The sequence below is a fragment of the Heptranchias perlo genome, chromosome 7 (assembly GCF_035084215.1).
Source record: "Heptranchias perlo isolate sHepPer1 chromosome 7, sHepPer1.hap1, whole genome shotgun sequence".
In the NCBI taxonomy this organism is placed as follows: Eukaryota; Metazoa; Chordata; class Chondrichthyes; order Hexanchiformes; family Hexanchidae; genus Heptranchias; species Heptranchias perlo.
The window spans coordinates 55,689,966-55,702,246 of NC_090331.1; the positions used below are offsets into that span (position 1 = coordinate 55,689,966).

The 12,281-nt window shown below is 39.4% G+C and overlaps 1 protein-coding gene across 1 annotated transcript in view; it reads left to right on the forward strand.

Annotated features, from left to right (window-relative positions):
• Positions 1-12,281, forward strand: part of agps (alkylglycerone phosphate synthase) — a 169,558-nt gene that overhangs the window by 43,819 nt on the left and 113,458 nt on the right. The window contains exon 2 of the mRNA XM_067987618.1: positions 7,408-7,497. Within this exon, the coding sequence (XP_067843719.1) occupies positions 7,408-7,497 (90 nt within the window). The remainder of the gene's footprint in view (positions 1-7,407; positions 7,498-12,281) is intronic.

Consider the following 12,281-nt stretch of genomic DNA (forward strand, 5'->3'; position numbering starts at 1 on the left):
TCCAATTGGCAGAAGGTTCAAGAACCAGAGCACACAGGTTTAAGGTGATTGTTTCTTTTGCCAAAGGTGACATGAGGAAAATCTTTTTTACGCAACGAGTGGTTATGATCTGGAATGCACTGCCTAAAAGGGTGGTGGAGGCAGATTTAATCGTGGCTTTCAAAAGCGAATTGGGTAAGTAGTTGAATGAAAAAAATTGCAGGGCTACAGCAAGGGCAGGGGAGTGAGACTAGGTGGAATGCTTTTGCAGAGAGCCGGCACGGACTCGATGGGCCAAATGGCCGCCTCCTTTGCTGTAATCATTCTATGATTCTATTAAGGCAGTAATTAAATTACTGTTGTCAGTGCAGTGGTATTGAACTGCTATTCTTTAAACTTTTTCTTTTGGTAATTTTCTTCCCTAACTTCATAAAGACATTGATCCATGCTCGGGTATGTTCACATAGGAAGAGGTTGCTCTCTGGTACACCATCCAAATGGTCATAATGGCTTTGTATTCTGTCGCATTCATCAAAGGGTGCCCAATCTTATTGGGAGCCTGGAGACTGAGCTGAAGGAATTGATGACCCAGAAACCTTTGGTACATGTCAAGACTCTCATTCTGGACCCCCTTTTTGAGAATTGTGAATTTTGGCATTACTACCTCTATTTATGAACCTCTGCATAGTCAGACTGCTTGTCCAACTTCCAGTCCTGGACGAGCTGCAATTTCTTCCAATTAAACAATAAACATTGGGACGATTGAAGCCATTGTGTTTGACCCTTGCTAATAACTCCCTTCCCTCGTCGCTGATTCCACCCCCCCCCCCCCCCCCCCCCCCCCCCCACCTTGACTACTGTCTCAGGCTGAACCAAACTTTTCACAACCTTGGCGTCCTATTTCACCTTGAGCTGAACCTCCGGCCCCACATCCTCTGTCACAAAAGTAGCCTACTTCCACCTCCGTAACATTATCCATTTCCACCCTCGCCTCAGCTTATCTGCTGCTGAAACCCTCATCCATGCTTTTGTTACCTCCAGACTCCACTATTCCTGGTTGGCCTTTCATCTGCCACGTTCCATAAACTTGAGCTCATCCAAGTCTCTGCTGCCCTTATTCTAACTCACACCAAGTCCCATTCATCCATCACCCCAGTGCTTGCTGATCTTCATCAGCTCCCAGTCCACCAATGCCACAATTTTAAATTTCTCATCCTAGTGTTCAAATATCTCCATGGCCTTGCTCCTTCCTATCTCTAAGCTCATCCAGCCCTACAATCCTCCGAGAATCCTGCATTCCTCCAATTCTGGCCTCTTGCACATCCCCCACTCCCTTCGTCCCACCATTGGTGGCCATGCCCTCAGCCATCCAGGCCCTGAGCTTTGGAATTCCCTCTCTAAACCTCCATCTTTCAACCTTTGTCTCCTTTTAAGACCTGCCTTAAAACCTACCTCTTTGACCAAGCTTTTAGTTACCTGTCCTAATATCTCCTCTTTTGGCTCGGTGTCAGTTTTTGTCTTATGTTCCTGTGAAGTGCCTTGGGACGTTTTCCTACGTTGAGGCGCTATACAAATGTAAGTTGTTATTTGCTTGTACAGTTTGCTCGTGTAGCTCCAGGCACTCAATGCTATTATTCTAAAGATGAGCATTGCACTGTTTCTCAGAGAGTGATTAATTGGCACTGGTGTGCAGCTATATTGCAGAACTGTTGTGGACCTCTGTCTCTTGGCCACCAAACCCACCATAAGTTAATTGTGCATCTGTTCTGTATAATGTTTTGTTAATAAATGTGAAACACCATTTGAATTTTTTTTTTGAGAACCAATGTTAGCTGCTGTAGGACAAGCAGAACTTTTGCTGTTTGTTTTTTTTTAAAAAGATTTTTGCTGGAGAAGATTAGTCTCTAGATATTTGACCTATACATTCCTGATAGAGGATTGTGTGCATACCCAGCATATTATTTATTTGAACTGTATGTAACATCCACGATCATATTGGTTAACAAAACATTAACCTTGTATCGCACTTTCACTAGGCAAATAGCGGGGGGTGGGGGGGGGGGGGGGGCGATTTTTCTCTGAAAGCTCTCCATGTCTCTTAAAATGCTCAGTTGAATTGTTGCTAGGATTTAGACATGCGTGTTCGTGTATCTTTTTACCAGGCCATAAAATTGCTGAGAAATTTAGACTTTTGTCACGTGGCTTGCATCTAACCCAAGATAACATCTCATGGCACAATCATCATAGAATCATAGAATGATACAGCACAGGAGGAGGCCATTGTGCCTGTGCCGGCTTTTTGAAAGAGCTATCCAATTGGTCCCACTCCCCTGCTCTTTTCCCATAGTCCTGCAAATTCTTCCCCTTCAAGTATTTATCCAGTTCCCTTTTGAAAGTTATTATTGAATCTGCTTCCACCACCCTTTCAGGCAGTGCATTATAGATCGTAACTCGCTGTGGAAATTTTTTTTCCCCCTCATGTTGCCTCTGGTTCCTTTGCCAATTATCTTAAATCTGTGTCCTCTGGTTACTGACCCTTCTGCCACTGGAAACAGTGTCTCCTCATTTATTCTTATCAAGACTCTTCATGATTTTGAATACTTCTGTCAAATCTCCCCTTAACCTTCCCTGCTGTAAGGAGAACGACCCCAGTTTCTCTAGTCTCTCCACGTAGCTGAAGTCTTTCATCCCTGGTACCATTCTAGTCCTCTGCACCCTCTCTAAGGCCTTGACATCATTCCTAAAGTGTGGTGCCCAGAATTAGCCACAGTACTCCAGCTGGGGCCTAACCAGTGTTTTATAAAAGTTTAGAATAACTTCCTTACTTTTGTACCCATATACCTCTATTTGTAAAGCCCAGGATCATACATTACTTTTTAACAGCCTTCTCAACTTTTCCTGCCACCTTCAAAGACTTGTGTAAGTATACTCCCACGTCTTTCTGTTTCTGCACCCCCTTTAAAATTGTACCATTTAGTTTATGTAGCCTCACCTCATTCTTCCTACCAAAATGTATCACTTCATACTTCTGTGTTAAATTTCCTCTGCCACGTGTCTGCCCATTTCACTAGTCTGTTTATGTCCTTCTGGAGTCTGTTACTAGCCTCCTCACTGTTTACTACATTTCAGAATATCATCTGCAAACTTTGAAATTATGCCCTGTATACTCAAGCCCAGGATTATTGTCTCTATAAAAGTTTTCCCACCACAGTGTTAGGCAGACTGGCCTGTAGTTACTGGGTTTATCTCTCCCCTTTTTTGAACGGGGGTGTAACATTTGCAATTGTCCAGTCCTCTGGCGCCACTCCCATATCTAACAAGGATTGGAAGGTTGTGGCCAGAGCCTCTGCAATTTCCACCCTTGTGTCCCTCAGCAACCTAGGATGCATCCTATCCGGACAGGGAAACTTTCCTTCTTTGAGTACTGCCAATCTTTTAAGTACCTCCTCTTTATCTATTTTTTTATCTTATCCAATTTCTCTTCTACCACCTCCTTTTAATGTGACATTGGCAGCGTACTCTTCTTTAATGAAGACAGATGCAAAGTACTCACTTCGTACTTCAGCCATGCCCTCAGTCTCCACAGGATGATCTTTTTTGTCCCTAATCGGCCCCACCTTCCTTTGACTACCCTTTTACTATTTATATGTTTATAAAAGCCTTTTGGTTTCCCTTTTATGTTACCTGCTAATCTAGTCTCATACACTCTCTTTGCCCTTCTTATTTTCTTTTTCAGTTCTCCCCTGTACATTTTGTGTTCAACTTGGTTCTCTACTGAATTATGAACCTGACATTAATCATAAGCCTCCTTTTTCTGTTTCATTTTAATCTCTACATCTTTAGTCATCCAGGGAGGTCTAGCTTTGGATGCCCTTCCTTTTCCCCCTTGTTGGGATGTGTCTAGGCTGTGCCCAAATTATCTCCCCTTTGAAGGCCTCCCATTGCTCATTTACTGTTTTACCTGTCAATCTTTAATTCCAATCCACCTAGGCCAGATCTCTTTTCAACTTACTAAAATTAGCCTGTCTCCAGTTGAGTGTTTTCACATTTGATTTTTTTTCCTTGTCCTTTTCCATAACTACTCAAAACCTAATATTGTGATCACTGTTTCCCAAATGCTCCCCCATTGAAACATGCTCCACTTGCCCCACGTCATTCCCCAGAACTAAATCCACAACTGCTTCCTTCCTCTTTGGGCTGGAAACGTACTGATCAAGAAGGTTCTCTGGTACACATTTCTGGGTGCCTCCCCCTTTTTGCCCTTTATACTGTAACTATCCCTGTCAGTATTAGGATAATTGAAGTCCCCCCATTATCACTACTCTATAGTTCTTGCATATTTCTGTAATTTGCCTGCAAATTTGCTCCCCTATCTCCTTTCCACTATTTGGTGGTACAGGGGGGAGGAGCTGTACACAAATGTTACTTACAAACAGATCAATTCACATAATTATGTATTAGGTGCACAATAGTGTAAAGCATGGGAAAAGTGCATATGGCAAGAAATTCTGATATGCTGACAAATCTCATCGGCAAAAAAAAAATCACAAACCGCCCTGTTCAGCGATTTAAAAACTGAAAATGCTGGAAAAACTCAGCAAGTGAGGCAGCATCTGTGGAGAAAGAAACACACGTTTCAGGTCGAAGACCTTTAGTCAGAACTGGATGATATTAGAGTTAAAGTTTTTAAAGCTGTTCCGCGAACTGCGCTGATTGGTTGGTTGAGTTTCAGTCAAAAGCAACCAATCAAATCTCAAATTTACAGTAGTATTTGTGTATATTTATATATGTTTGTGTGTGTCCATGCACATGTGCGTGTGCCTCTGCCACCTAATTATTTTATTTTCTAATCGCTCCAACAACTTACCTACAGACAACTGGACACGTACTTTCAGGACTCTTGGATATTGCAACCTTGCATTCCAGTTGTGGCCACACACTGATCCACCTCTGATATGCATGTAATTTCAAAGTCCATCCAAGGCCCTGGGAACTGTGCCAAGCAACTGGATTATAATTTCTAGACGTCATCGTGTGGCCTGCCCTCCACTACAACACATTATATTTTTAAAAAGTATGTCCCTACCCATCAAGTGCTGATCTGCCTCCTTACCTGCTAGTATTAAAATGAGTAAAATTATTCTATTTTTGTTACCTAAATTAAAACTAGAGTTAAGTTTGTTTTGAAGAGCTAAACTATAATTCAAGATGGAGATGAAAGTAAGCTTAAAAAAAAATTGAGAATTAAAACAATGCTGGTTGACACTTGGAACAGATGTTGGGAATTCGAATGTGAAAATAAAATAGTTTATATTTCTCTACATTTCATGTGGCGTTCAGTTGTGAGAAGTGAAAATTGTTAACTTGGACAAAAATATGCAAATCAAAACTAAAGTTTGATTCATTTTTTCCATGACTAAAACTAAAATTTATTCTAATAGAATAAAAAAGAACTAAATTTATTTAAAGTGGGAGATCCAGAGATGAGACTAAAGCCAAAATGCCAGCCAGGATTTAAACTCCTCCCTTCTAATTTAATTTAATTCTAGTGGTGTGTTACTGAAGCTCTCCAACTCCAAACAAGTATGGCAGACATCAGAGCCTAGCAGCATACTCAGATATACTGAGGGGGCATACCATCGTTAAGACAAACTTGTAAGAAGGTGCTTAATCCCTTGTTACTAAACCCTCTGCTTTTCAGCGGTGAGCAAGGTTATGGGAGATTGACTACTAGAAGTTAATTCATTAGATACAATATTCAAAGCAATTTACTTAACTTTGAATACATTTAGTGAAAAGAAGCAGAGCTGTGGAATGCAAGGTAGAAAAAGCAGAGACCAAGGCCTGTTCTTTCTTCAACTTTCCAGTTTCCTGTCTTGTACCCAGTAGATGACTTGCCTTCATTCCTAACCAAGCCATGCAACATCGGCATAAATTGTTTTTTGAAAGTAACGTTGTATATTTAAACATGTTGTACTGCAGTTTAGTATGTTATAAGGAAAAGATTCAGATTTGGTCATTATGCTTATTATACACTAGATACATTTATTTCAGTGTTCCAATTCTTAAGGCACATTTATGACAGGCCTGTATGACTTGTGTACCAGTGTCTGAGGTCTGGACTAGTAATCTTTAGTCAGATGTGACCCTAAACTAAAGCTGAATTTTAACATCTTTAATGACTCTTTTACCATGAGGTATTAAAAATTAATGTAATATGTGGTGGGGAAAGAGAGTTACACTAAGCTTTGCACAGTAGATGCAAATGTTCTTTAGTGCTAGTGAGACTCATTCTCCAACCTTGTATTGCTGGCCAAGTGACAGTTCTTTTTTATTGGCTTGTTCCTGCCCTTTTTGTACCTTTTTTTTTCCAGGCTTGGTCCCCTCTTTTCCATTCTGCCTTTTTGATGGAGCTGATTGCATTTCACTGTTCACAATCAGTCAGTCAGCTTGCTTCTTGTTGTAGTATGAATATCAGTCATCAAGATTTTCATGGTGTCCTCACAGCTGTATAGCAAAGGACAGCACAAAAAATGTCAACTTTCAAAAGGCAACAAATGTTTTCAAAATGGGCACCAAGATATGTATCATGAACACAATGCACATTAAGAATAGTGGTGCAGTATTGAAAATAAAATGCATATAATGTGGTTGATATAAATCACCGATGTTGCTCATTGTTTATTTTTAGTGATCTGCCACTTATTAACAGGTATCCTTTCTCCAGCTGTGAGGCAGTGAAATTCTAAAAAAAAAACTTCAGATGTTGTCATTCATGATCTTCTACAGGTGGTATGCTTGTGCAACCTTCAATATATAATATTGCTGTTCAACCAATGTGAGAAAGGTGGGTTAATCTGATTCTGGACAGTCATTGTAAATAAATTGAGGCTTTCCATGTACATTGAAGGTAGGAGTGCAGTAATGCTTCAATGAGATGTAGCTGTCTGTGGACCTGGTGAAAATATTTTGAGTGATGGGTTCTGTGTATTGATTTTTTTTTTTGTAACGCTACCCAAATGTACACCACTTTGGTGACCATATCTTACCTGTATAACTGCCATGGCAAATACCTGGTAAGTAGGGAAAATACTGATTTTAATGGTAACTATTTTGTCCCGTATAGTTCAATTTTTAAAGGAAAAGTATTTATTGCTAAATATTATATGTTCTAATGTGAAACTATCAAAGTTGCATTATTTTTGAACCCTAAATGCATTGATCTGGAATCAGCCAATTTTCAACCTCTGCTGTTCAGTTTGCCTTTTTTGCTGCTCTCAGTACACCATAAATATGCTGATGCTAAAATGTACTCGTTATCTGTGGGAACATTAAGCTAAATAGCTTAGTATTTAAAAAAATGTATATATTAATGAAATCTCAAACATTTCATTTTTTTGCACATTGAACAAATTTCTTTATTTTAAGGCAGGAGATCCTGAAATGGAATGGATGGGGATACAATGACTCCAAGTTTACATTTAATAAGAAGGGGCAAGGTGAATTTACAGGCAAAAGGTAAGGATTTTCTTTTGCATTTGGCATTATTTAGCAATTCTCATTTCGGACATCAAAATCTTTTACCTAGCTCTCTGTCTTCCTGCTTCTACTGTCTATTTTGGAGATGGGAGCAACTTATTTTTTAAATAAGGGTTTTGTTGGATGCAAACCAGTTTTCCAGCCAATAATAAGCCAAGATTATGAAGATTAGCACGGTTACATCATAAATTGCATCAAAACCAGTACATACTTGTTTGCTCGGGGATACGTAAACTCATCTGCAATGCTTGGTTAAGCTGATGTATCTGAATCCCAATAATGTGTACTGTTTCAGACATACAGATGTTCTCAAAACAATATTGCTTTTTTTTATATTGCAAATAAATGTATACTGTACTACTTTAGAGCAACATGTTGAGCTTTAACAATATCTTCACCGTTTTTATGTTTTGTACAAATAATTAACGGTTGGAATGTTCAGCAAAATTCACGAAGTAATGTATTCTTAATCACTCCTGTTTTAAGCAAATCCGCTGCATTAAAATTTTTACAAAGCCCCACTTTGTTCCTGACTTGGTCAGTACTGGTTCAGTCATGTATTTCATAAACATGTCTGATTAGAAGCAGTGCAACCTCCCTCGTCTATGCAGCTGGGGTATGTTTATAGTAAAGTAGCAACTTTATGTAACCTTTCCAACAAAAAGACTCAGTATTTGAATGTTCAGAAAGACAATGTCTTAATACCTCAAGATTGGCTTCACTCTAAAAGCAGTACTCGAATTCACATGAAATAGAACATTTATTAAACTTAATCAAAGGTTAAAGTCAACCCTTGTTATCGGAAACCTTATTGCAAATTTATTTATTCCAGTCAACTTTCCACACTCCCACTCCCACTAAAAAGAGCTCCTGGATGAAACACATTAGAATCTGGAGGAGAGCTTCAAACTTTGTTCCCAGTCTGAACGATTTTGTTTTTACTTTCCCTAGTCAGGAAGTATGTAAAATTGGCTTGGAGTGATTTGGCCTCTACTTTTGACTCCCTTTTCTCCTTCCCACATGGTTCAAATCTGGAACTTGCTGCATAGAGAATCAGGGTACAGATTTATATCCCAGCTCTCGTTACCACGTGGTATTGTAGTTAAAGTGCCATCCAGCATGGTTTTGATCTTCAAATTGTTTTGCAAGTAGCAGGCCCCAAATGTTTCATGTTTCATGTACTTTAATACCAGGAACACATATTGAAATTATCTTGTACAGTTTTGATGGAAGAGTTTTTCCCTATCTCTAAGAATTGTTTCAAGTTGGAAATTCTGCAGCAAGTTATCATTTTGTTTTCAAACTGTAATGTGAAATGCAAATAAGTATTCTAGGCTGGAAACATTTGGCTTAAGTCTGTTTTCCAATGGAAAATTGTGTTTGACAGCTGATTTCCTTGAGAGAGCAGACGCTGATGTTGTCTACTAATGCCTTTAGAGGATGGCATCAAGACATTAATTTCTGCAGTGCAGATGTGCTTTTTAAAAAAAAACACAAAATGGTATGGTGATCGGTGTAGCCTTTGAGCTGTGGCAATGCCTGCTGCAGTGCTGTTTGGCTGAAGTCACAGTGATTGATTGGTGTTTAGAAGTATGCCCTGCAAAATACACAAATTAGAGTAAAAATACACAAATGAAGGTAATGCATTTTTTCTATCTAAACTTGAATCTCTAGATTGTTTTCTTAAGAGTGGAGCAGAATTATTTCCTGTCACTTCTGTTGTAGAACTTAAGCCTGTGTTACTTTAAACTGTAAGGGGTTCCAAGCTGGATAATAAATGCCTATAAGAGAAATAAGTAACTTAATTATGTTGTAAGTAATCGTTTTGCACATCTTTAATTGTAGACTTGAGTTATGCCAGAACCAAGTGCACACATCTGTTTACCAAATAAGTGATGGTTTGGCAGCACTTAAGACATTCCAAGGGGAAAATGTTTGCAGAACATGACTTTCCCCTTTCTATTGTCCAGAGATGGAAGAAATTTTGATCTTGATCAGTCAGAACATGCTTTACATGATGGTGGTGGTCATGTTTTAGCAAAGCTGCCATATGTTTTGGATGAACTGCTTAAACCTTGTTAAGCTGGAAGCAGCTGTGGCATCTGCTTCCTAAGAGCTGAAGAGGAGAGCATCCTGTAGGTGTCCAGGTTCCTGAGAGACTGGAAAATTAGGGAGCCATTTAATCCTGTGGTTCTAGCTTGGAATCTGCATTTGTTGCTACCAATGTATAGTCTCTGTTTGCACGAAGAGCTGTGTTTTTGGTTTTTGCTTCTCTCAGAAGTACAAATGATTTGCGTGCCCTGATTACTTACCAGTTGACCAGATATGAGATGGAGACACAGTGGTCCTTTGCCTTCATGCATCATTGGTGTCCAAAGTAATGTCTGAGGCTCACTCACGATGATGGTGACTTGGGCAAGGTACTGGAGGGCAACTGGTACCAGTGGAACCATACACCAGTGAAAAGGGGTTAAAATTTGCAAGAGGATAAAAGTTCTAACTTTCAAGGCACATTATAGTGCATAGTGGTGTTTTTTTCTTTTTGTTAAACTTAATGCAGCAAATTGAAGTGTTATAAGGATCCCACCTAAATACCGCAACCTGTTGCAAGTTTGGTTTGTTTTCTCTAGATTTTGAGGTGGTCTGCAAGAAAGATTATTGTTGACCAGGTGTATTTATGTTTGTGCATGGGAATGTCATTGTCCATTTGGGGCACTTGCTCTGGGAGTTTGTCTTTGAATGAGGTCCTTAGCCCAATGCTCGCTGACATTAAATATGACTCCCTTTCTTCGGGTACTGTTTCCCCCTCCCTTCAAAATACGGCATCTTAAAAAAAAAAATCCCATTAAGCTCTCCACCTACCACACCATATCAAACCTCCCTTTCCTCAAGATCCTCAGGAGTGCTTCTTTTATCCTAGTCTGGGTGACATTATTTATCGGCATCAGATCAGCTTTTATATGTAAATTAATGGCACCCAGTTCTACTTCATATCGATTCTCGACTCCATAGCCATCACTGGGCTGTCTTCAAACCCTATCCATTACCTAAGATCACTTATTTGCATTTTCTGCAACAATGTCTACTTCCCCCTCTACTGTAGTCTCACAGGTGTGGACAGCTTTATTGAGAATATTTGTCAAGCTCAAAATGAACACTTGTGACCTATTTCTTTATTTGTTATGTTTAATATGATATTTGACCCCTAATAAATCCCAATAAGCTCTCCACCTACCACACCATCTCGAACCTCCGTTTTCTCTCTAAGATCCTCGAGTGTGTTGTCAACACCTAGTTCCACACTCTTCCATCACTCCCAGTTGGATTTCCTACAGTCTAGTTTCCACTGTACCAAGATCGCCCTCATCAAGCATATAGTCCCTTCCTTCCTTTCCCAGCTGCGCCTCGGATCCCTCCCCCCCCCCCCCCCCTTCCCAACTAACCAAGTGACCGTCATTAATGTGTGAATGTTACTAAACTATTGGTAAGGGAAGGGTGTGTATTGCATCCAAGTCTGATCCTGTTCTGAACTAATATCCACACGGCACGTTTCCAGCAAGCACCCTGATTGATTTTTCCCTCTTGTCGGGACACTGAGGCCAATTGTAATATTCTTGCAGCTGCCCTGGCTGAGTTAGTCAACTTAGCAAAGACCTTAAATCAAGCTTAAAAACAGAAAATGCTGGAAATACTCTGCAGGTCAGGCAGCATCTGTGGAGAGAGAAACCGTGTTAACGTTTCAGGTTGAAGACCTTTCCTCAGAACTTGTCAGGTTCAGTCTGAACCAACATAAATCAAACTTTGGGCTTTCCTCATCTGTATGGCTCAGCTGCTCACTGAGCCATTGGGAATGCTCCCAAAATTGGCTATTAAATAGTTTTCAAACTGATTACCATTGTGTCAGTTTAATGATGCATGCAGTCTTTCAACTTTTTAAAAATTAATTCCCAGGATGTGGGTATCAATGGCCAGGCCGGCATTTATTGACCATCCCTAACAACTGAGTGGCTTGCTGGACCACATCAGAGGGCAGTGGGATTTGAACTTGCATCCTCTGGATTATTACTCCAAGCTTCTGGATTACTAGTTCAGTAACTTACCCACTCACTACACTACTGTATTATGAGTTATATTTTCTTTGGGGATAGGTCACAAGTAATTATGTTGCGATTGTGGAGTACAATTAGTGGATATCATGGTTATTTAAGACTTCATTTTTCCCTTTCTTGCCTTTTATGTAAATAATCTACATATCTCACTTACACAGAACATAGATAAATGTTCATTCTGTGAAGTTTTCTCTCTGCACATTCATAATAGTTTTTACTGTTCAATTTTACCAAAAATGTGAGATCCATACATTGCTGTTTTGTTAATTTTAGAATAAACTGAAATTATCACTACTATTCCAATAAATGATTTCTTCTCCAAGTGAAGTTTTTTCAAAATCATTTGCCTATAGAAGTTATGACAAGAAATATAGCAGTGAAGCTCGATTTCCAGCATAATAATGAATAACTGATCAACCTGATCATTTAAGAGTTTGGGGGGGGGGGGGGGGAGATGAAGTATTTATAATTTTTCTATTGAATGAATACCATAATTTTCTACTTTCCTAACCTGACACCTATGAAGTGCATTTATTTTTCTTTGAGTTGATTTAGAATTTGCATTGATATGGATTAGAATGTATTTGTAACTGGAGAGAATTGACGTAATCATTTCATATTAAAGATTTAAATTTGAAAACTGTTAATGGATTG